General features: G+C 47.5%; 1 protein-coding gene across 1 annotated transcript in view; it reads left to right on the forward strand.

The window, feature by feature from the left end:
* The window catches only part of Gpr156 (G protein-coupled receptor 156), an 85,290-nt gene extending 64,912 nt beyond the window's left edge, over positions 1-20,378 (forward strand). Inside the window, exons 6-10 of the mRNA XM_034515353.2 lie at positions 1,727-1,852; positions 2,724-2,819; positions 5,942-6,178; positions 11,977-12,135; positions 18,338-20,378. Coding sequence (XP_034371244.1) covers positions 1,727-1,852; positions 2,724-2,819; positions 5,942-6,178; positions 11,977-12,135; positions 18,338-19,639 — 1,920 coding nt within the window. The 3' untranslated portion in view covers positions 19,640-20,378. The remainder of the gene's footprint in view (positions 1-1,726; positions 1,853-2,723; positions 2,820-5,941; positions 6,179-11,976; positions 12,136-18,337) is intronic.
* Positions 20,379-23,360: the final 2,982 nt, after the last annotated feature.

The raw sequence follows: 23,360 nt of genomic DNA on the forward strand, positions 1-23,360 counted from the left end.
GCTGATACCTGCTAGGAAAGGAAATATTTGTTTGTTTGTTTGTGTTTGTTTGAAATGAACCAAGTGTCACTGGATGTATCAACCACGCTCCTGGGCAACCAACACAAAATGGACTCCTCGTATAACTGTTTATAATTTTCTTGTTTTTTGTTTTTGCTTTTTGACTGTTTGTTTGTTTGTTTGTTTTTGGTGGGAAGTTGGTATTATTTTGTTCTGTTTTCCCAAGATAGGGTTTCTCTGTGTAGCCCTAGCTGTCCTGAAAATCGTTCTCTAAACCAGGCAGGCCTTGAACTCAGAGATCTAGCAGTGCTGTGTTAAAGGCCTGTGCCAACTTCTGCCTTTGTTTTAATCTTTTTAAATTTGTTTTGGGTTTCATTTTTGGTGTTGTTTTGTTTTCAAGAAAAGACATAGGTTGTGTTATGTCAGGAAGCATGTGTTAACCCCAAAAGACCACCAAGGGGCCGACTCTGATGCAATCGCACTAGGATCTTTATTCAAGTTTGAGCTGGGCAACACCACCATCTCTGAAGCAGCAGGATGTGAGGGTGAACCCCGTAGCTCTCAGCAGGACAGGGCTTTATACAAAATGTCAAGCAAGCCCAGGGGTTTCAGCCTGACAAGCATCTAGACCGTGAACAATCACAAATGGTCTGAAAGTACATCTGAAACAATCAGACTAATCTTGGAGTGACTGTTGCTAGGAAGTAACTAGGGAGTAACTCTGAGGTATGAGTCAAGGACAAGCCATGTGGTCCTTCCTGGTACTTGGGTACAGCCTAGGTTCAGTTATAGGTCAAATTTCTCTTAAGATGGAGACTGGTCCCAAGATGGAGTAGGTTTGGCCTCTCAGTTGAATAGGTAGGGAGGATCTTGGGGAGGTGAAAGAATTTGATCAAAGTATATTGTATGAAAAACTTTTAATAAAATAAAACCTGGAGTGGGAGAAGGGAACATGGATCTACATCACTGCCCCACCCATGAATCCTATGCGTGCCCCCCAAGTCTGACAGTATGCTTGATTTTGTTGCCACGGTCTTATACATCTTTTACTAAATTCTCATAATCAGTTTAAGATTGTCATTAAAAGAACATTTTCTTTATACCAGTCACATTGTAGAAAAAATATTAGTAATTCCTCCATCTGTCAATCCCATCTCAGAGTTAATGGCTAACCCTGGTGCTGAAACCTCTGTACTTCTTCATGTGCTCACAGAGACATGTCTAGGAATAAAAGTGAACTTCCTTTTTAAGACCTCTGCCAGAAAGAGTAGAGTACCAAACAGTTAAACAAGCCAGGCAGTGGTGGTACATGCTTTTAATCCTAGCACTCAGAGACAGAGGTAGGTAGATTGAATTCAGCCTAGTCTACAGGGCTAGTTCCAGTACAGCCAGAGCTACACAGAGAAGCCTTGTCTTGAAAAACAACAACAAAAAAAACCAAAAACAAACAAATAAAAAAGCCAAAAAAGTTAAACAAGTGGAAATATTTATTGGTAACAGTAACAATAACTGAACAGACTTATAGAGAAGGTGTCCAGTCTTGCATTCCTAAGCGTGAATTCGGTGGGTCAGTGTGGTGGTGTGTGTTGCACCTTTGATGGCTGCATTTGAGGTTCCCATAGAAGACTGTTGCTATAACTCAAACCTCCGCACCCCGAGCACACTCTAACACCTGCGTTATACAGCCATCGTGCAAAAAGACATTTTGACCTTAACTGTTTTGCAGATTATCAAAGACCTGCAGTTGCTGGGGTTGGTGGCAGCCCTGGTGGTGGCTGATGTCATCCTGCTCGTGACATGGGTGCTGACGGATCCCATCCAGTGCCTCCAGATCCTTGGTGTCAGCATGAAGGTGAGAGTTGCCTATCCCTGGGCAAATCTGATCCCTTACCTGGGCTGGCTTCTGTGATACACATGGTCATCATCTCAGCAGCACCCACTGAGAGTCCGTTCCACAGAGAAGTCATGGGCAGTGGCTGCTCTGAGTACCCTGACCCTTGTCTGGAAGCTGTGCTGCCACCCACAATGATCCTTGTGCTACTGATCGTCTCGTGGGCATCCTCCCAGATGTCAGTGCACAGGGAATCTGCCTGCAGCTCTCTCTGCTTGCACAGTCACCAAGAGAACTTTCAGCTCTAAGGAGTTGCCTTCCCCTCCCTGTTGAGAGGCAAAGGTGATGTCATGTAACTGTAGTTCAAATCCCAGGCTGCCAATCAGTCATGTCCCTAGGGAAAGCTGCATAACTAAGTCTCCTTTCCAGATAGAGGAGTAAGTTGGAGATAACAATCCTGCCTCTTTCACTGGGTTCAGGTGAAATAGAAGAAATAATTCATTTAAACAGACTCAGGAATGCAGTGGAATCGATATCAGAAGGGGCAGTGAGTAAGGATTTGGTTGTTTACTAATAATGGTTTCTGGTGTGAAAAAACTGTAACTTTGTTGCGGAAGCTTTTTGAAACCACCCTGGTAACAAAGCACATGCCCTCGAGTAAGTCCCAAAGCGGCCCAGCATCTGCTAGCCGCCCACCTTTCTCTCCCTTCCCTCCCGCTCAGGCACTCTGGTTTTAAGTTCTAACAGAGCCGCCTACATATTTCCGTTTTTACATACTAAAGAGGAAACTCTATGTGGTGGAGGAGTTCACACTCCAGGGAAGTTCACGGGGCTCTGCTGTGTGGTCCCAGAAATGTGAATGCCTTTGGTTCTGACCCAGTGTCCCTCACAGGTGACAGGGAGAGATGTATCCTGCTCTTTGACTAACACACACTTCTGTGCTTCACGGTACTCCGATGTCTGGATTGCCCTGGTTTTGGGATGCAAGGTTGGTAACTGCACCTCCACCTCCTCGGGATACAGTGTGTCTCCAACAAAATGGCTTTGGAAAGAGAATTAGGGAATTAATGGGGTGTGCTCCTGGATGGTGACAACAGAGAAGGTTGAGCTCAGAGCCAACCTGGGCTCTTGCAGAAGTCCCAGAGCTGTGAGCCTTTTGTTTCTCTACTGTTTATATTCCAAGGGTTTACATTTACAGCTCCCCATGTGCTTGCATTCAATCTGCCCACGAATCACTGGGATTTCAGTTTCCCTCATATTATGGTCTGTTTTTCTGTTTGGGGGGTGGGTGTTTGGGGTGGGGGTATTTGTTTTCTGAGGGTCTTGCTATGTAACCTTCATTGATCTCATTGCTTGTGTAAGCCAGGCTGGCCTTGAACTCACTACGTGAGCCCTTGTAACTTAGCTTGGGAGTGGTTTGTTTTGTTTTGTTTTGTTTTGTTTTTTGTTTTTTAAAGAAGAATCCAGGAAGCAGACACCCACTACTTAATTGTATTCCAGGAATGGATAGAAACCTCCGAGTGCTACAGAATGGCGCTGAACTCTGCCCTGGCCCCTTCCTACCTGAACCCCAACTTCATCTAACCTCTCAGACACATAACCCTTTCAACTAGGGACGATGGCAGCCCCTTAGAGCTGCTCTCAGCTGCTCAGAACTCAAACATGAGAGTTCCCAGCCACTCCTGTCCTTACCGCTCCAGAATCTTATTGGTGTTTGGCCTCTAGCCCTGGACGGTTCTGAAGCATCAGGTCATCTCCGTTCTTAGCTCCCAGAGTGTATTGTCTACGCCCCCACCCTAGCCTGCACTCAGCCTTCCTCTATTTCGTCCACTGCCTTCTGCACATTCTCATTGGACCTTTTATCCCCCACTATTACAGTGATATGGATAAAGGAGAACAAGTTGTTGAGCATCAGAAACTAGCTGAGCCAACCTCTGCGGCCCCTGGCAGCAACCTCAAGGAGCCCCTGAGTAGGCCTGAGCCCCACCCCTACCCTTGCAAGGGAGATGGATACAGTAGCTTTCCTCACACCCATTTCCCTTTCTAGAAAGAATTTTGATGGGATTAAACTTTTATTAAAATCATATTTAACACTTTCAGAATCACAGAATTAATCCTATTCACCTTTGATAAAACTAATAGTGACCCAATTGCCAAACGCTGCTGGATGGTATCGATTACCCCGGAGTCAGGCCCCACTGGCCCCTCCTTGTGTCCTTCTACTCAGCGAAGATCCCAAGGTGACAGGATTTGACCCTCCATCCTCCTCTGGAATACTGTGTCAGAAACACCTCTGCCACACTGACCCCTCACCCTCTACCACAGCCAAAGTTTCAAAAGTCACCCCTGCCTGCGGGTGGTGCTGGCCAGGTCACGTGATCCGAGTCACCAGGACACCTGGCCTGACTTTTCCGTATTCTCTGGAATCCCCCTGGCTCTCAGCCTTACCTCATACCCAATGGCATCTACACATTCCAGTTATAAACAGGGCGTGGCTTGCCTTCCTCCAACCTCCCTATCAGCCAGGCCTACTGCTCTGTGGTGGTGTTGCTCTCGTCATGTTATTTGCTGTTGTTCTGAGTCAGGGTCTGTCTTCGGGTTTCTAAGACAGCAATGAAACACCATGACCAAAAAGCAGGTTGGGGAGGAATGAGTTTATTTGGCTTACGATTCCATATTGTTGTTCATGAACGAAGCCAGTCAAGACAAAAACTCAAACGGGCAGGAACCTGGAGGTAGGGGCTGATGCAGAGGCCATGGAGGAGTGCAGCCTACTGGCTTGCTTCCCATAGCTTGCTCAGCCTGCTTTCTTATAGAACTCAGCGCAGGGATGGCACCATCCACAATGGACTGGGCCCTCCCCCATCAATCACTAATTAAGAAAATGCCTTCTAGCTGGATCTTATGGAGCCATTTTCTCAACTGCGGTGCCCTCCTTTCAGATAATTCTAGCTTATGTGTCAACTTCACGTAAGACTAGCCAGCACAAGGTCTCACTGTGTAACCCAAATTGGCTTCAAACTCACAGCAATGCTCCTGCCTCAACCTCACCACTGTGGGATGATGCCTGGTCACCCATCAGGCCCCGATGTGAATGTCCTTGGCAGCAATGGTTTGCAGCGTAGTACTTTGAGCAAGTTAGAAAGGTTAGTGTGTGCAGAATCACATGTATACTGAGTGTTGCAGATGTAAGCTCTGCCGTCTATATGCATGCACCTGCCTCTGGGGAAAGCAGCACTATTGGATACTATGTTGTTTTCTCCCTAATAGAGAACGGGGAAGGCAGGTTTATGTTTGTGAAGAGAGGACAGAGCTGGGCGCCCGTTCCTTGTGGTAGAGGCGGGGAATGTCACAAAGCAGTTCAGATAGAGCCCCTGCTCCCTGTGCCTCCCCGCCCTGTTGCTGGGGACCCAGCCTGCCTTTGTTCTCCTCTTTTCCCATCTTTCGTCTCCCAGAAACCCCCCGTTGCACAGAGCCACCGGCAGCCTATGGAGTTCTTTGTGTCGAATAGAAAACAACGTCCATCCTCCCAGGCAGATGCAGGCAGTCTTGCAGGTGCAGAGCCTGGCAAGCAGATGGTGCCTTTGAGCACCCTGGGAAAACAAATAAGTCCCCTCCCTCTGGCACTGGCCTAGTGCAGCACAGGACTGGACAAGCAGCTCACGGGTCACTTTCAGTTCCCACGTGCCACTCAGCCACACTCACTGCCAAGCCATAATGGATATGTAGCACACTCCCTACACACACAGACACCAGCAGGAGCCGGCTCAGCTGCACTCCCAGTGCCCACTGCCCCTGTCTGTGGAACTCCTTACCACATCCACAACGCCCTGTGCCGTCTCCCAGAAGAACGTTGCGTTATCTGATGTCTTATTTGCCAACCTCTCATAAACCATTCTTAGTAGAGGACAGGAAGTGACATTATTCAGAAGCCATAGGTGTAAGGATTTGGCTCCTGGTTTCTTGTGTCATATCTTAGCGGAAGCTCACAGCAAATCTTTAGGCAGATATTATTAGCCCAGTGTTACTGATGAGGACACTGGCCCCAGTGGTACCGCTTTGACCTGTGGTCCCCCTCTTCTGTGCCTCTGGTCCCTGCCCCTCCTGCAGGGGCTGCTGCTGCTGTATGGTGCTTACCTGGCTGGCCTGACCAATCACGTCAGCTCTCCTCCAGTGAACCAGTCCTTAACCATCATGGTCGGGGTCAACCTCCTGCTCCTCACTGCTGGGCTGCTTTTTGTGGTCACCAGATACTTGCACTCCTGGCCCAACCTGGTCTTTGGACTCACGTCCGGAGGTATCTTCATTTGCACAACCACTGTGAACTGCTGTATCTTCCTTCCCCAGGTATGCTCGGAGTCCTGGGCAGGGTTCTTCATGGGGCATGGCGGGTGGTCAGAAGAAAGGGCTGGGGCCCCCTCTACAGCTCCTCAGTGCCTAGGAGAGGACAGTTCTGCTCCCTAGTCAGGCCAAAGACGGCTACCATGGTGGGGTCTGTCTTTTGAGGTGACCTCACCCCTGCCTCCCACCGAGTCCCCACTCTAATAGACCCCCTCTTCTGTGTCCTTTTAGTTCTTGAGATAGTTGTTTTTTCACTAGTCTGAGAGAAATATATATATATATATATATATATATATATATATATATATATATATATATATATGTCTTGACACATAGCTCTGGAACTTACTGTGTAACCCAGGCTAACTTAGAAGAGAATAGCGTTTTTCTTTCTACTTTGGGATTTCGGGTTCATAGAGAAATGTCTACTTCATGACATGGAGTGATTTTCCTAGCCAGATGTGATGGTATGCCCCTGTAATCTCAATGCCTGGGTGATGGAGGCAGGAGATAGGGCCATCCTCGGCTATACTGAAAGCTTTTCCTTTCTTCCTATTGGAGGGAAACACAGAATCTCCTTTTTTATGAAAGGAAGAGATTTTAATGTATTTCCTGTTGCACAGGTTAAGAATAAAATCCAATAAAGGAGAGTGGAAGCAGAGACAACTGTCCAGGCATAGAGAAGTGGGCAGGAGCCCTTAAGCCCAGGAGAAAGCTCTGGTGGTTATTTCTGAGCTGATGGGCTACAGGCCCTCATCCATCATGTTAATGATCTAGCGCTGGATGCTTTCTTTTTCCCTCTTGCTTCTTCTTTTCTTCTTTTCTTCCCCCTGAGGCTAGCCCCATTCTAATCCCTCTTCCTGGGGTGAAAACTAATGATTCATTCCACTGCTGACAGATAGAAGGTTACAGTCAACTTCAGGTCACATGAGCATGTCAGTCTCCTTTCTGCTCACTAACTCTCAACAAAACATTCGACCAAATATACACATGGGGGCGGGTGTGTGTGTGTTGAGCATCTCCATGAATCTCTGCTGCTGGGTGCAGCCTCTGCATCACAACCAGAGAGACTTCTGCAGCATCTTGTCATTGTAGGAACTGGGCTGAAGAAGGCCCCTGGGAATAGAGGCTCATTGTCTGGGATGCCTGAAGGATGGGGGTGGGGGATGGGGGTGGGGGACGTCCTTCTTCCTGGGAGTCTGGAGGCAAAGAGAAACTTTTGGGCCGCCCAGCCTTCTTTCCCCAGATCCTTTCTTTTCTTGTTTACCTTAAGAACTAGGCATTTGCTCTGTCAGCCTCCCGTGTATAGCTAGAGGTGTCTCCCAGGGCGTCATATGGAACACTAGAGGTTGCCTAGAAGGCTTCTGAGAGACATTGTACTGTCCTGAAGAAAACAAACAAACAAACAAACAACAACAAAAAAGCATGTTCCCTTTATCTTCTCTCTGCTTGAATATATGTGATGTATGTAATGTGTGATGGCAGTCAGCTTATGATCAATAAACTGTATTTATTACACTAGGAGACTATAGCTCCTTCCATGTAAGGGTCTACATTCAGAAGGAGGGGACTCTTAGGGAAAACCCAAAGGTACAAAAGTGACCGGGCATCTGAAAACTTGGTGACAATGCCTTCTTCTGCAGTAGGAAATGTTCTGAGATATTTATTTCACTCGGTCAATAAGATTCCAAGGACATTGCCTCTTTTCAACAAAAGCAAACCACAAGGCTTAGATGATGAAATATTGAACACTGATTTAAAAAAAAATGATGTTAGATTGAAATGAGGCATTGAATAGGCAGTTTGGACACTACAAAAAAATATTGAGCTAACAAATTAAGGAAACAAAAGATAAAAATAAGAGTCAGAATAAAAATATAAAGAACATGAAGAATCGGTCTAGGGAAGGAGGTCATAGAGAATAGCAGTCTGTGATGGAGGGGGAGAGAGGGAGGGAGAGAGGGAGGGAAAAGGGCAAGGAGGAAGAAGGAGAGAAAGAACTTATCACCAAGAAACTTTAAAGGAAAGGCTTTCTGATTTGAGCAATATGGCCTTTGAAAATGAAGGGAATCTACAACCTCCCTGGATGGTCCTAGTTTGGATTTCTGCTCCTCACTCCAACCCATTGCGTCCTGAGCCTCAGACACAAGCTTTCTGCTCCCCCCCTTCCCCCCCCCCCCCCAGCAGTGGCGTTTGAATCCCTTCAGCTGGGATCCAGAACTTACCTACAGTTGCCAACTGCGCAGAAAAGGGCGTGGGGAGGGAACTGCTTTGAGACCTGGAATGTGGTGGGTTGGTGGGCCTTGGCGAAAAGGGCCGAGGCAGGGGAGAGACAGGTGGGCGACCTGTCTCTCCCCTGCCTTACCCCTTTTCCTCCTGGTTTTCCTGGGCTTCTTTCTGTCTCTCTGTCTCTCTGTCTCTCTGCCTTTCTCTCTCTCTCTCTCTCTCTCTCTCTCTCTCTCTCTCTCTCTCTCTCTCTCTCTCTCTCTGTTTTTTTGTTCCCACTTGAACTGATCGTGGTATGAGACTAAACCATATCTTATAGTATTTAGGCTCTAAGTTCTTTTCATCAGAGAAAAATAACCGAGGTCTGTCCCTAAATTGATTTGTCCTCTGGCTTAAAGACGTTTGGCAGAAGCATGGCTTTCCTTGTGAGACTCGCATTGCGTCCCCAGGGCCGTGAGACAGCTGAGCACATTAGGGGAGTGTCCTAGGGGACCCAGGAGAGGATCGGATGGTAGCTGCAGGGAGTTGAGTCCCAGGCTGGCCAGCCTTCAGATCTGCTGTGACCCAAAAGGGTCTCTAGGCGGCGCTAAAAAGCAGATTGCCGCGACTGTAAAACAAGGGATCCAAGATGCTTGTAGACAGGCTGTCAGGAAATGCCTGGGTGTATCTGATGCCAAGTGCTGAGGTCATCGCCAGAAATCAGCCAACCCCTGCTTCTGTGACCTGAGTGTGGCCCATCCCCCCACTCCCACCCCCACCCTTCCATTCTATTCTGAAAGGCAAAATTCCAAGGACATTTTCTCTTCCTGCCCGATGTCCAAGACACACTTAGGACTTGTCCCCTTTACCCAGTGACCACAAGACTGGAGAATTGTAAAGAAAAGCTTCCTTCATTTATTCAGGTATCCTTTGGTCACATCTTAGCCACTATGGACAGGTGTCGAAGCGGAGTCCTTCCCCCTCCTTAAGTCTCGTAGGGAACATTCATAAGAAGAATTAGAATGTGTATTGAATGCTTTGGAAGCCGCCCCAGACTTTCCTAAAACCCGTGGCACCTTCACATCAAGTGAGTGTTGGAGGAGAGTCTTGAGAGAAAAGCAGCAAGCAGATGGGAAGAGATAAGATAAAAAATGAGAAAGAACTTCCACCAGTGGGCAGTGGTGATGCACTACTTTAATCCCAGCACTTGGGAGGCAGAGTCAGGTGGATTTCTGAGTTTGAGGCCAGCCTGGTCTACAGAGTGAGTTCCAGGACACCCAGAACTACACAGAGAAACCCTGTCTCGAAAAACAAAACAAAAACAAAAACAAAAACAAACAAACAAACAAAAAAACCTTCCAAGAGTAGGAGGAGCTACAAGGGAGGAATATCCAGACTTTACTCTTTTTATTTTATTATTTTAAAAATTCTCTTATTTGTGTGTATTTGCGTATGCATTTGTATGTGTGCATGTGCCTGGGGCGTGGATGGAGATCAGAGGACAACTCAGAGGAGTTGGCTCTCCTTCCACTATGGGGGTCTCTGGGATCCAACCCAGGTCACCGAGCCTGAGGTCAAGCTTCCTTGCCCACTGTGCCATCCTGCCTGCCCACTCTTTGCTAAAGTTAACTTTATTTGTATTTTTTATGTGTATGGGTGTTTTGCCTGCATGTATGTCTTTGTACTATGTGCATTATTGGTGCCCAACAGAGGCCAAAACAGAGTGTGAGATCCATCCCCTGGAACTGGACAGACAGTTGCAAGCCACCATCCCCGTGCTGGGAACCAAGCTGGGATCTTCTGCATCCCTCTGCAGCTCAGTAAGCTTCTAGGAGCATGGTGTGACCTGTTACCGAAGCCACAAGAACCCCACAGGCGCCTTGGGACTGCTCCAATAGGCAGTCTACTAGACAATGCAGTTCTGTGGGGCAAGTATTTAAAATGGGTCTTATTTGACTAAAGCCAAGGTATCAACAGATCTGCAGTTTTTTCTTCAGTGGGGGGGGAGGGGGAGGGGAACTCCACTTCTCAACTACTTCAGCGTCTAAAGGCCACTTGCCTTCTTTAAGGCCCTTCCTTCCCTTTCTGACCCAGAAATGGGGCATCCTAATGGCTGTCCTTTCTTCTTTCTTTACCCTATTCTCTGGCTCTCCTCCTTCTCTCCACCCAAGCTCTTCTCATTTCTTGAGACAAGGTTTCTCTGTGTAGCCCTGGCTATCCTGGAACTCACAGAGATCTGCCTGCCTCGGCCTCACAAGTGCTGAGATTAAAGGCGTGCACCACCACTGCCCCCGCTCCTCCTTCTTTCTTATATGGACTCTTGAATTGACATTGGCTCCACATGAATAATCCAGAATAATCCCCAAGCCTTAACATCACCATCACAAAATCCTATTTGCCATCTTAGGTAACAGCCAACAAGTTCCAAGGACCCAGAAACAAGGAAAAGCTATGAAGAACCAAAACCCAGTCTATAGCACCCACAGCACCCAGGGGCCAGAAACAAAAGCAATGTGCTGGTCCTTTGGAGGAACTACCTTGATCCTCGAGGGTCGATTAACGGCTATCCCAGAAAATAGAGTCATGTCTCAAGGACCAGGACCTTCAGAAAGGAGGGACCAAAAGGGATTGAAGAGCTTTGGTCAAAGGGTACCACCAGCTTAGGGGAGATGAACCCAAAGGCTTGATATGGCCTCATGCCTATGTTGAGTCAGTCCTCGGCATCCCTGCAAAGATGGATCCACAAGGGATGCTGAGACAGAGGGCAAAAGGTCTCTACCTCTACCACTGGGGTCCCTGTCCCCATGATTGGTACTCAATAGGTAGACACAGTGTCCCAGCAACTCTGTAGCAGACTCCTGTCTGGGAATGTTCTAGGTCACCTCTGTTATTATAAAAGTGGGCCAGACCATATCTCCCCAGATTGCTCCCCAATGACAGTTTCTGGACACCCCCCCCCCAACAATCTGTCTCTTCATCAGTTAGATGAGAATCCAAGCTGTGGTGGTCCCGGTTACAGATGCGGGTCTGTCAAAAGTGATGTGTGACCTTGGAAAAGTCACACTCCTATCCATTCTCCCTGTCAGAAAATATGGCCAGGTGCCAGAGATGACACTGTGTTTTTATTGATATTAGTTGGTTTCTATTTGTGCTCTGATCATTAGTCTGGCTTAGAAAAGCCTCCAATGATGAACTGGGCTCTCAATATCAAAAAACACAGCACCCCTCAAAAACGGAAGGATGACTTCAGGTTAGCTTCATAGACATGTTTAGTCTGCTCCCAACAGGAGCTTTAGAATATCACTCTAGACGTGTCCTTGCTCTGGTTTCCTTTGACACTTTGACAACAGAGAGGTTGTTCTGCATTATATTCTGTCTTGTTCTCAGGCATGTGGAAAGCACGAAACCTGAACATTCTCCGCATTTCCTGTTACCGCGGTCTATGAATACTGCAGAGCAAATGGCATTTTGAGCTGTAAACAGCTTGCGCCTTGGTGTGTTGGTGACGGTGTCGGTCCTTGGTGTTTATGAGAAAGAGCAAGGGAAGTGTTTCTGGGTGTGTAATTAAATAACTAACCTGTGTTCTTCTTTACTGACAGCTGAAGCAATGGAAGGCATTTGAAGGAGAAAACCAAACAATCAGACACATGGCCAAATACTTCAGCACCCCCAGCAAAAGCTTCCACAGCCAGTTCGATGAGGACCAGAGCTGCCACTTGAGGGATGAGAAGAGCTGCATGGAGAGGCTCCTCACAGAAGTAAGCCACGCCTTGCCTAGCAGATCCCTGTGAGATCTCCAGCCATGTGGGAGCGATTCCACACGTCCTCATGGCCCAGCATGCCCTCGTGGTCCCTCGAGTTCTCATGACCCCTCACGCCCTCATGACCCCTCATGACCCCATGACCCCACATGTTCCTTTTGCCAATATTCTCTACTCCAGCCACTCTTCCACTTCACCCAACAGCAAGTGAGACCTTACCATCACCCCAGTGACCCTCGCCCATCCCACTCGTGCATCAGACAGGTGAAGACTAGTCAGAGCTACATGCTGACGAACAAGCCAGACTCTCTTCCTGACCTTATGGAGTTCACAGTCAAGTGGAACAAATGGCTATCAATTAAGTAAACATTTCATTTAACCTGTGATGAATAGGAGGGGCTGGAGATGCAGGTCAACCAGCAGAATACTTACCTAGCGTTCATAAAGCAAGCCGCCCTGGCTTTCCTCCCATAAGCACTAAACTGGGAGTGATGGCGCCTGCCTATGGTTCCGGCACGCAGGAAGGAAAAGCAAGAGAATCAGAAGTTCAAGGTCATCCTTGAGTACACAGAGAGTTCAAAGCCAGTCTGGGCTACATGGGGTTCTAGCTCAAAAACTAGAAAGAAAGAAAAAAATTGTGACTGTGATGAGACTCAGGAAAGAAGCAATCGGAGGTGGTGAGAATAAAGGTCAGGGAAGTGGGGAGGGGCCACAGACTGCTGAGACAAGACTCAACAAAGGGGGACAGTTAAAGGAGAGCTCAAAAAACAGCCATGCAAAAGGAAAACACAAAGGACACTAGGACCTGGGTGAGCATTCTTTCCAAACAGCCATGCCATTGTATCCAAGATCTGATTGATGGGCCTCTCTGACATTCCTGGGCACTAACCAGAGACCCCAGCCTTCTCATTGCCCAGCACGTCCAGATGTGCTACAGATGAGGGAGGTAAACAAAGGGTCTCTGAATGTCACCACAGTATCAAGTCACCTTAGGTGCCCCAGCCCTTCTTTATTATGTACTTGAGCCAGAATTGGCCCTCTCCCAGACAAGCATAATGTGGGCTAGCATCAACCATGTGAACAAACCTGAGTACTGTGCTCCATTGACTGGGCAGCACAGGGCCCAGGTGAATGAATTAGTGAGTGTTTTGATGCTACTTAAATCAAATATATATATTTGAGAGGCAGAACATACCTGAGTGTCTTAGGGCTTTACTGCTGTGAACAGACACCATAACCAAGGCAAATCTTACAAAGGACAACATTTAATTGGAGCTGGCTTACAGGTTCAGAGGTTCAGTCCATCATCATCATTCGGGAACATGGCAGCATCTGGGCAGGCATGGTGCAGGAGGAACTGAGAGTTCTGTATCTTCATCTAGAGACTGCTTGCAGAATACTGGCTTCCAGGCAGCTGAGGGTCTTAAAGCCCACGCCAACAGTGACACACCTACTTCAACACAGCCAAACCTCCCAATATTGCCACTCCCAGGGCCAAGCATATTCAAACTATCACAATGGGTTTGTGCTATTAGGGAAACTAAACTTTTTTTTTTTTTTTTTTTTTTTTTTTTTTTTGATAGAGGGACAATGTCCTGGGCATGAATGGCCCTATGAGAGAACAGTGAGGGGGAAAAAAAAACCTTAGAAGCACCCAGATGAAGGGCCAAATCTGGCTAGCACCCCTGGGTCTTGCTTTTCTACCTGCCCCCCCTGGCCCCCACTGCCCCCCCCCACACACACACACTATACTCTCTGGGTCAGAGAAAAAAAACAGATCTCTCCTTTTCTTCACCATTTATTAAATGTTCTGGACATTATTTCAAAGCCAGATTTCTCTGCACCTGGCAAGGGAGTAGCCCTGCCTCTGGTGTTCTGTAAAATCTTTAGAGAAACGTTTTTCCCTAACAAACAGAAGGCCTGAAACTTGGCTAGAACCAGCAGGATGGTTTTCATTTACAACCAGCTAACACTGGAACTGCCGAACAGACTGGAACGGACTCTTTAGCCGTATGGTAATTATTTGAGCGGCTTATTGTACTTCTGCCGTGCTTCCCTGTTTCCCACGCTGCGGCTGAATGTGCTCTTTCCAAAAGAAACCTTGAATCTGTGCGGCAAAAGCCCTTAGCAGGCTGGAGTACATAAGCAGCAAAAAGGTGCCTCTGTTGCCCTGGCTGTGCCTGAGCATCCTCTGTAGAGCGGGCCTGAGAGCCTGCAGCTAGTCCTGGTTTGCTCTGCATCCTGGGAGTCAGCCCCGCCCTTCCTTACATTGGACAGTGCCTGTCTACCTGGGGTTTGGGCTGAGCTCACTGGATCCGCGTTGCAATTCCCAAGATCTGACGGCTCAGTTTCTCATTTGTTTTTGTGGGTTTTTTTTTTTTTTTTCCTTGTTTTTGTTTTTGAGACAGTTGTCTATGACTGCCCAGGCTGCGGTCAAACTGTGATCCTCTGGCCTCAGGTCCCCAAGTACTAGGTTGATAGTTGTGTACCTCCACAATCAGCTTTTCTCATTCTTGACCTCTTGCTCTGGATGTAGTTAAGAATGGCATCTGCCATTGACCTCCCACTGTGCACGGAGCGCTGGACAGACCGTGCCTTTGCACTGACACTGCCGACGCTCTCTCCCATGGTCTGTAACTCTTTCCTCCTGGCACCAGAGAAGAGAGACATGCACTCCTAGGGCCTGTGCCCTCTTCAATATACCTCTGACATTTTGCTGCCCGCCAGGGACCAAGATAATGATTTAAAAATTCATTTAAAAGCTGATGCCCCGGGAGGTCAGAGTTTGGTCGCTGTAGTAGTGGCAGGACCTCACACCATGCCTCTAATTAACATGGAACCCAGTGAAAAGAGTCTTGCTTCCTTTTGTGGAAGAAGGGAAATTGACTGTTGACGTTTCTAAATCTGTAGTCAGCCAGCTTCAGGTGTTTGTCTAGCTTGAAGAAGGGTGTTCGCTCCATCTGGAGGTTCGTAAGATTTTCCTATCCTCAAAGCCCTTTGTAAACAGAGCATAAGGAAACAGAAATCCTATTTGACCCCTAGAGCAGCTGTGGGTTGCAACCCCCACAGAATCACAATCAGATATTTACATTGTGATTCGTAATGGTAGTGAAATTACAGTTATGAAGTAGCAAAAAAAATAATAATAATTTTACAGTTGGGAGTCACCACATCATGAGGAACTTACTAAAGGGTTGCAGCATTAGGAGGGTTGGAGAGCCACTGCCCTAAAACATGGTTGTGGCTATGGCTTTTTCCCCTGCTTGCTGAGGCAGACATAAAGACATCCAGGGTGGGTTTCAGGAGTGGGTGTCAAGGGAAGAAGAAAGAGGCCAAGTCCTTAAAGCGCAGCCAGCATGGTTAGTTACCCTGTGAGGTCCCTAAAGACATCTGACACATCCCTCATGGCAAGGGAACCTGAGTGTCCCCCTGTCACTCAGACTCTGTTCAAGGCACCACTCACCCAACCGCGGTCAGGCCTACCATGTCTCAGGAGGGGAGAGGGAGACCTGGCAGGTGGGAACACCCCTGAAAGTCCTTTCCACTTGCTTCACTAGTCTCTCACAGGGCTTGGCCCCTCTTCTGATGGCAGTGAAGATGACTAAACCATCTGGGAAACCAGGAGAGTCAGCACCAGTAACCACCACCTCCTGACTTTACACAGGGACAGGGGATTTACAGGGTCACTGCAAGTTTATTGGAAGGTTCCACTCAATATCCCTTAAGTAATCATTTCTGACCAGGTGTAGTGGCACGTGCCTGTCATCTTAATGCTTGAGATATCAAAGCAGGAGGATTACCATGAATCTGGGGCAGCGTGTGCTATGTAGTGAGTTTTTGGCCAACTGGGGTACAATGTGAGACCCTGTCTCAAAACCAATCCTTTCTGGCTAACTTTTATATGTAAGTTGACATACATAAGTTCAGCCCATGGGCAGGCTGGATAGTTTAGTATTGAAAGACCGTGTCCATTCCTTTGTTTCTTAGGGCATGATAAAGGGGTGTCCCAGCCTGGGTCATTGGTTCCTAAAAGAGAAAGGCAGCCACGAGGGCAGCACTGTGTTATCCAGACAAGCCATGCTGGAGCTCAGTGCTTCCCACCTTCCCCCACAGTTAATTTCATCCAAGCCAGACCATCCATTCCTGGTGAGACTCTGTCACTGCCCCTCTCAGTTGAACTTAGAATGCTCCAAAGGAAGACACATGGTCTGGGCTTAGGCAGCTCACTGTCACAACCCACAAAGGCAAGAGTGCAGGCATGCCCAGACACCCACCACCAGCTCACACCCACATCCACTTCCTGCCCCACAGCTGGGACAGGCACACTTCTGCAGCTGTCACCTGTCTGCCCTCTGGGGCACAGCCTGTTTATCCTGACTAACTTCTGCACAGACTGGACAGTATCTTGAGAGCAGAGCTGCCCCACCCTCTTTCATCTACTGGATTGCACTCCAGAGCCACTCAATCAAACTATCTGCTTTAAGCTTCTATAGTAATTATTTTTTTCATATTATCACATATTTGGAAATTATGGGACTCACTGTGATCTTTCCACACATGCGCACAGCATGCTTTGATCTTAGCTCCTCGTAACTTCTCCTCCATCTTGTGTCTCTCTCCACTATTCCCCACTTCCTAATGGTCCCCTTCCTAATGGTCATTGTTTTTTTGGTTTTTTTTTTTTTTAATCTACACATGAGAAAAAAAAAAAGCATGCAATATTTGACTGGCCTATTTCACTTAACATGATGTCCAAAAATTCCACCCATTTTTCTGCAAATGACAGGATTTCATTCTTCATAGATGAATAATACTCTGTTGATATATAGTGTATTTTCTTTAACAAATCATCTATTGATGGGCACCTCAGCTGGTTCCATCTTTTGTGTTTCATAGACAGTGCTGTAGCAAACATGGCTGAGGGATAGCTCTGTTTCATAGACGGTGCTGTAACAAACATGGCTGAAGGATAGCTCTTCATGCTGATTTCATTTCCTTTGGATATTTATCTACTCAGGACGGAGATAGCTGAATCGTATGGTAGTTCCGTTTTTAGTTTTTTGAAAAATCTCCATGCTGGTTTCTGTAGTGGCTGTACTAACTCCATTCCCACCAGCATTCGGTAATGGCTCTGTGCTCTCCAGACCCTCACCTGAATTTTTAGTTATAGACATCCCAACTAGATAAGGTAGATTCTCGTGTGATCTTGAGTTTTTTGTATTTCCCTTATGGCTAAAGATGTCACGTATCTTCATTTATCAACCACTTGTATTTCTTCTTTGAGAAGTCCCTGTCTAGATCACCTACCCATTCTAAAATTGGATTCCTTACCTTGGCGTTGTTGAGGTTTTTTTTTAAGCTCTTTATGTATTCTGCACATTGATCCTCTGTAGATAAATTGATAACAAACATCTTCTCTGATTCTATTGGTCACTTTGTCTTCTGTGCTGTGCAGTAGAGCTATACCGTGATGTAATACCACTTGCCGTTCTTGCTTTTCTTTCGTGTTAAGCCACAACAATCTTGGCACATACTCTTCTTTAAGAGCTACTGATAGCAGTTGGTCGCTTAGACCTATCACACCAGGAGGCCCTGCCACTTCCAATGAAGTGTTGAAACCAACTTGAGATTCTCATGAGTTCTTCTTAGTTCCAGGATGAATGGTTGTCCCAGGAATTCCCACCTTTCTTCTCGCTACCCTCTCCGTGTTTCCAGACTGTTTTCTGTTTGTCCTTCCTGGAGATGTTCTTCCAATTCATTCACTGTTTGCCCATGTGTGAGAACCTGGAGTTGGATAATCCCCAACACTATTCAGACTGACGTCTCACAGACGAACCCGACCCTCTTGGGGTTGGGGAAGATGAGATACAGTGATGCTACCAGCAAGCCTTGAGGCTAGACCACCTTCTTCTTCACAGATAGCAGTGCATGGTCTATGGTTGGGAAGGGGAGAGGGATTCCATAGTGACTACATCTTAGAACCTTTCCTGGGCACCACATACCAGCTACTATGCTAAACACATGGCATGCATCCTTTCAGCTGGCACAAGTCCCACTTCCGAGCTTGAAGCCACCATCTAGTACATTGGGAGAGCTGGGATTTAAGCCAGGGTCTCCAATGCCACAACTCTCCACCTCTGAAGGTTTTGGGCATCTCTTAGTAGTATCTTTTATTAATGGTCTTGCTTTTCTTCCGCAGAAAAATGCAGTCATTGAAAGCCTGCAAGAACAAGTCAGCAACGCCAAGGAAAAGCTGGTGAAGCTGATGTCTTCCGAGTGCACCAATGACTCCCCAGAGTGGGCTGTCCCAGCTGTGGCCTCTGCCCATGGGCTGGCACTTCAGGGACCTTCAGAATGCCCTGCTGCTTCTGAGAATGAGAGCCTAGCAACTGCTAAGGACTCCCTACCTGCCTCAGCGACCTCCCAGTACATGAAAGGCCCAGGGTCATCTAGAAGGGACACCAGTCCCTCCCCAGACCAAAAAAACAACATGCCTTTGAAAGAGTTTAGTGATCATTTAGACATGGGTTGCAGCCAGAAGCCAAAGGCTGAACAAAGCGAGGGTCCTGAAAGAGGAGGCCAGGAACCCATGGCTCCCAGCCAGAGTTTAATGGCAGATGGAGTGGCCTGTGAACCCCATAAGCCCAGGCAGAACTCAGAGGTACTTCCAGAAAGGCTACCTCGAGTCAGTTCAGTGGTCAGAGAGAAGCTTCAGGAAGTTCTCCAAGACCTGGACCTGGGCTCCGAGGCTCCCCTTTCCCCACTGCCTTGTCCCCAGCAGCTCTGGAAGAGTAGCACTTCCCGCAGCCCCCAGAAGCTGTCCCCACCTAAACTGGGTTTCAGCCCGTATGTGGTTAGGAGGAGACGGGCGGCCCAGCGGGCTCGCTCCCACATCCTTGGCTCCGCAGGCCTCAATATGGGGCATCAAGCAAATAGAGCCGTTTCACCTGCACAAAGTGGGCTTACTGTACAGAACAGAGACAGCCCCAAGCTGGACCACCACAATGCAAGGTCCAAAGTACCAAGGTCCTCTTCTGTAAAGCCATCACCACTCTCGGGACCTCACCGGAGACCGGGTACCCTGGAGGGTAACAAACAATGCGAGGCGGAGCCACAAGAGGCCAGAGGATGCGATGTAGCTTTTCCTTGCCAACCTTCTGCTTCTGCCCAGGCGCAAAGTCCTGCTGCCCCATGCCTACCCTCTTCACCAGCCCCGCCCAGGCAGCGTCAGCCTCGACCCCGTCAGTCCCCTGGCTGTCCTTCCTTGTCTTCTGGGTGCTACAACCTTGACAGTGAGTCCAGCAGCTCAGACGAGTTCTTCTGCCGCTGCCACAGGCCCTACTGTGAAATTTGCTCCCAGAGCTCTTTGGACTCCAATGACAGTGACACTTCAGACAGTGACCTTGAACAGGCTTCAGGATTGGCCTCCTGGGAAAAGCTGTGGGCCCGCTCCAAGCCCGTTGTGAACTTTAAGGATGACTTAAAGCCCACGCTAGTGTGAAAAGCAGCAAAGTGGGCTGGCCACAGAGGTCAGTTTGGATCCTCACAGAGCCAGGGATCGTGGGAGGAGAGCTAGATCTCACTCTTTGGGGATCAGCTCAGCACCATGCCATGACCAGCCTCAACTGTGTTCTTTCTTACTCTGAAAAACCTCTTGATCTATGAAAAGAAGGGCATTACCCACCCTGCTACTACCTCAGCACTACTGTGAGCAGCTCTAAGGAGGGACTATAGAATAACTCCTTCAACTGAAGGTGCTAGAAGAGAGAGAGACTTGTCCATTCAGTTCAGCCTGTTCTTTAAGAACCTCTGAGTGTATACCAAGTGGCTAGCTGGATGGATGGACCAAAGGATGGGGAGAGAGATTTTTGCAGAACCACTGTGACCCATCAAACTAGCCTTTCAGTGACCGTAAGAGGGATGAGCCTATACCTTTGCTCCTCCAACTCATAGGAAGGGTGAGCTGCTTTCTGATGAAGGCTATAAGCCTTCACTATGTCAGGGTTTCAGCTTCTGGATCAAGTCGGCTCAGCACTCTCTACCCCACACTTCTTGTCCACACACAATCACAGCACTTCACACAGCATAACCCCCGACATAATTTCCTATCATGTTCCCGTAAGCATCTCGGATTGTTCTCCTGGGCTCAATAGTGTCTGGAGGCTGAGACACTCTCTCTCTCTCTCTCTCTCTCTCTCTCTCTCTCTCTCTCTCTCGCTCTCTCTCGCTCTCTCGCTCTCTCGCTCTCTCGCTCTCTCGCTCTCTCGCTCTCTCTCTCTTTCTCAGTGGCACAATTTTCTACTTGAAGATATAGCAGCAGTGGTCTGTGCTGGGAGACTGACTGGTCAAAAGGTAGTTTTAGGGCTATTGAGGTTACATGACCACCAAAGATCCATAAACCTAGAAAGAAAATAGGAAGAGATGAAGGGCCAGGCATGGTGGTGCACACCTTTCACTCCAGCACTCAGGAACAAAGGCAGGCAGAGCTCTGTGAGTTTGAGGCTAACCTGGTCTACATAGAGAGTTCCAGACAACCAGGGCTATATAGAGAGAGCCTGTCTCAAAAAAAAAAAAAAAAAAAAAAAAAAAAAAAAAAAAAAAAAAAAGGCAAGAAAGAAAGAAAATAGGAACAGGTTGTAAACATTTCATTTCACCAGGCTTGGTACTTGGCAATACCAAATTTCAATAATTCTTAATGATAAACCTTTGAAATAGGTTGTCTCTTATCTCTACAGCTAGGGACCATGGGGCTTAGAGAAATGAGGTGGCTTCCCCAACACCATACTGCTGCAAAGTGACTAGTGGAGAATTTGCATGTGCTGCTGAAACTGAGGTTGCTGGGTTTCCCCCAGGGACACGTCTCTCTATTCATTCTTCTGGAAGTACCGAGAGACAGCTGAACCCAGGCAGGGTGAACTGGTAAGATGCCCCTAGATGACAAAACCAAGTTCTTTACCCCTCTTTCCACTGCAAGGGCACACCTGAAGTTCCAGGGCAGCCAGGGCCTTGCTAAGGAGTGAGCTCCACTAAACCCCCTCAAGTCACTAAGGCTGCGGGAAAGACAAGTTGGACACTTCAACTGTTGCTTAACTTGTCACCTGCTGCCCACACTGCCGTACAGCATCTGCACTGCGTGTAGATTTTGTGAAGGAGCTTGGGTTTCAGAGAAGGCATTTGACACCAAACATCTCACAGATATATCACAGACTCTCGGTCTGCTGATGCCTCCTGGGCCTCCAGGTGCTTAGCCACGGAGGCTCTGCTGGTAGGACAGCATCTTCTGTCGTCTACTGTTCAATACAAATTTCATAATTTATTCTGTGTGTATGCGTTGGGGAGTGTAGTTTCAGTGTGTTGTTTGTATGATGGCCACCAGCATCTTAATAAAAGAGAAATGATTGTCAAAATAAGTCTCTTCTAAAATTATAGTCTTGGACTAGAAAGGAGGAACCTGGGGAAGACTGAGCCACTGGAAGGCAGTAAAATACAGAACTGCTGTTGGGCTCTGACAACCCCAAGCACATCTTTGGTCAAGCTTCCTTTTGTAATAGACTCTCTGATGGTCTGTTTCTATACAGGCTCTTGTCCCAAAACAGCCCCTTTAGTGGGTGGAGGAAACAGTGAAGACCCCCCCAGAGACACCTTCCAATCAGTGGGGTCCTCTGGCTGGGCTTCCCCTTAGCTTTCTTCCTCTCATTATGCTACCACTAGCAGGCCTGTGTTCCCTAATGTTGAGCCTGAGGATTCATAACCATGTGCCCAGCCGTCTCATTCTGTATCAGACTCCCAGTCCCACAAGTCAGACCTTCCACAGCTCCATCCTTTTTTCTTCTAGACTTTTTCACAACTTCATACACTGTGTGAATAGCTTGCTTTTCAAGGTTTAGATGAAGCATGCACTCTTTCTTTGACTTTCCCAAAGCATCCCCAAACAGAACTGACTGGCCCTCCACTTGAACTCGAAGGATGTATTCTGGGCCGTGCTTTGGCCTTGGTTATAGATGCTTCAATTAAGCATTTTGCCTAGAAGGACTTTGTAAACTATTCTAGACCTGACTGGAAAGGGGGAATATCAATGCTCAATGTTTCCTCTTTATAATTTGGTTCAAATATTATATGCAAAGCATCACCATTCAAAAATGTTGCCTCCAGACGTATCATCCGGCCTGTGGTCCATCACCTCTTCTCCTCATCCACAGGTATTCTGACACTGCTACCCACAGTGGCCAAACAGTGAATAGATCCTTAGAGGAATGAATGTGCTGTTGCTCGTGGCAAGTTTGTAGTTACATTCTTAAGAAAAGGCAGTAAACTGTGCAGAGGAATCCTTCAGAAGTAAACATTTCCTCTGTTGACATCACCACACTACGAAACTGTTGGTCTTAAGGCCAGGCACAGTGCCAGGCCCAGCTCCACCCCCCACAGTATGTTTTCTGCTGATTGAAAATCTTGGGACTGAGGTTTGTTTTTTTTTTTCCCCACAACACAGACCTGCCCGCATCTCCTGAGTTGTCTCAAGTCCTCTTTTCTTAAAGCATCAACCTGGACTCCAGTGAGTTCAAGAAAGAACGCAAGCATCCTGTGTAGCAGACGTGGTTCTTTAGAACTTAAAAAAAAAAGAAAATTAAAGAGTTTTTTTTTTTTTTTAATGTATGTGAGTGTTTTGCTTGCATGTGTGTCTACATACCACATACATGCAATGCCCATGGAGGTCAGAAGCAGACATCAGACCCCCTGGAACTGGAGTTACAGACAGCTGTGGGCCACTATGTGGGTGCTGGGAATAGAGTTCTGGTTCTCTGCAAGAAAGGGAAGAGCTGTTAACCACTGAGCCATCTCTCCAGGGCCAAGACATGATTTTTAAAAGAACTGTATCACTTTCAAAGTGATACAAAGCCCCCTTTACATGTATTTCCTCCATGGATTACAAGTTCCCCCCAAAAAGCACGGAGCGCATCTTCTTCCTGTTTATCCCAATCTGACAGTCGACCTCAGAGAGCTTTGCCCACGAGCAGCCCAGTAAATACATGGCTGACAGACAGCTTTTTGAGGAGGCAAATGACGAAAAGCCACGGAGAGAGCAAGGAAACAAAGGCAGAAGGGCAAAGACCTTGTTCTGAGCCAAGAGCAGAACCAGAAAGGGAGACAGCCATCTGGCTTTGCTGCCTCCCAGTGCATTAAGAGCATGATGTAACATATCTCCCAGACCCAGAAGTAACTGA

The sequence above is a fragment of the Arvicanthis niloticus genome, chromosome 12 (assembly GCF_011762505.2).
Source record: "Arvicanthis niloticus isolate mArvNil1 chromosome 12, mArvNil1.pat.X, whole genome shotgun sequence".
NCBI classification, from domain to species: domain Eukaryota; kingdom Metazoa; phylum Chordata; class Mammalia; order Rodentia; family Muridae; genus Arvicanthis; species Arvicanthis niloticus.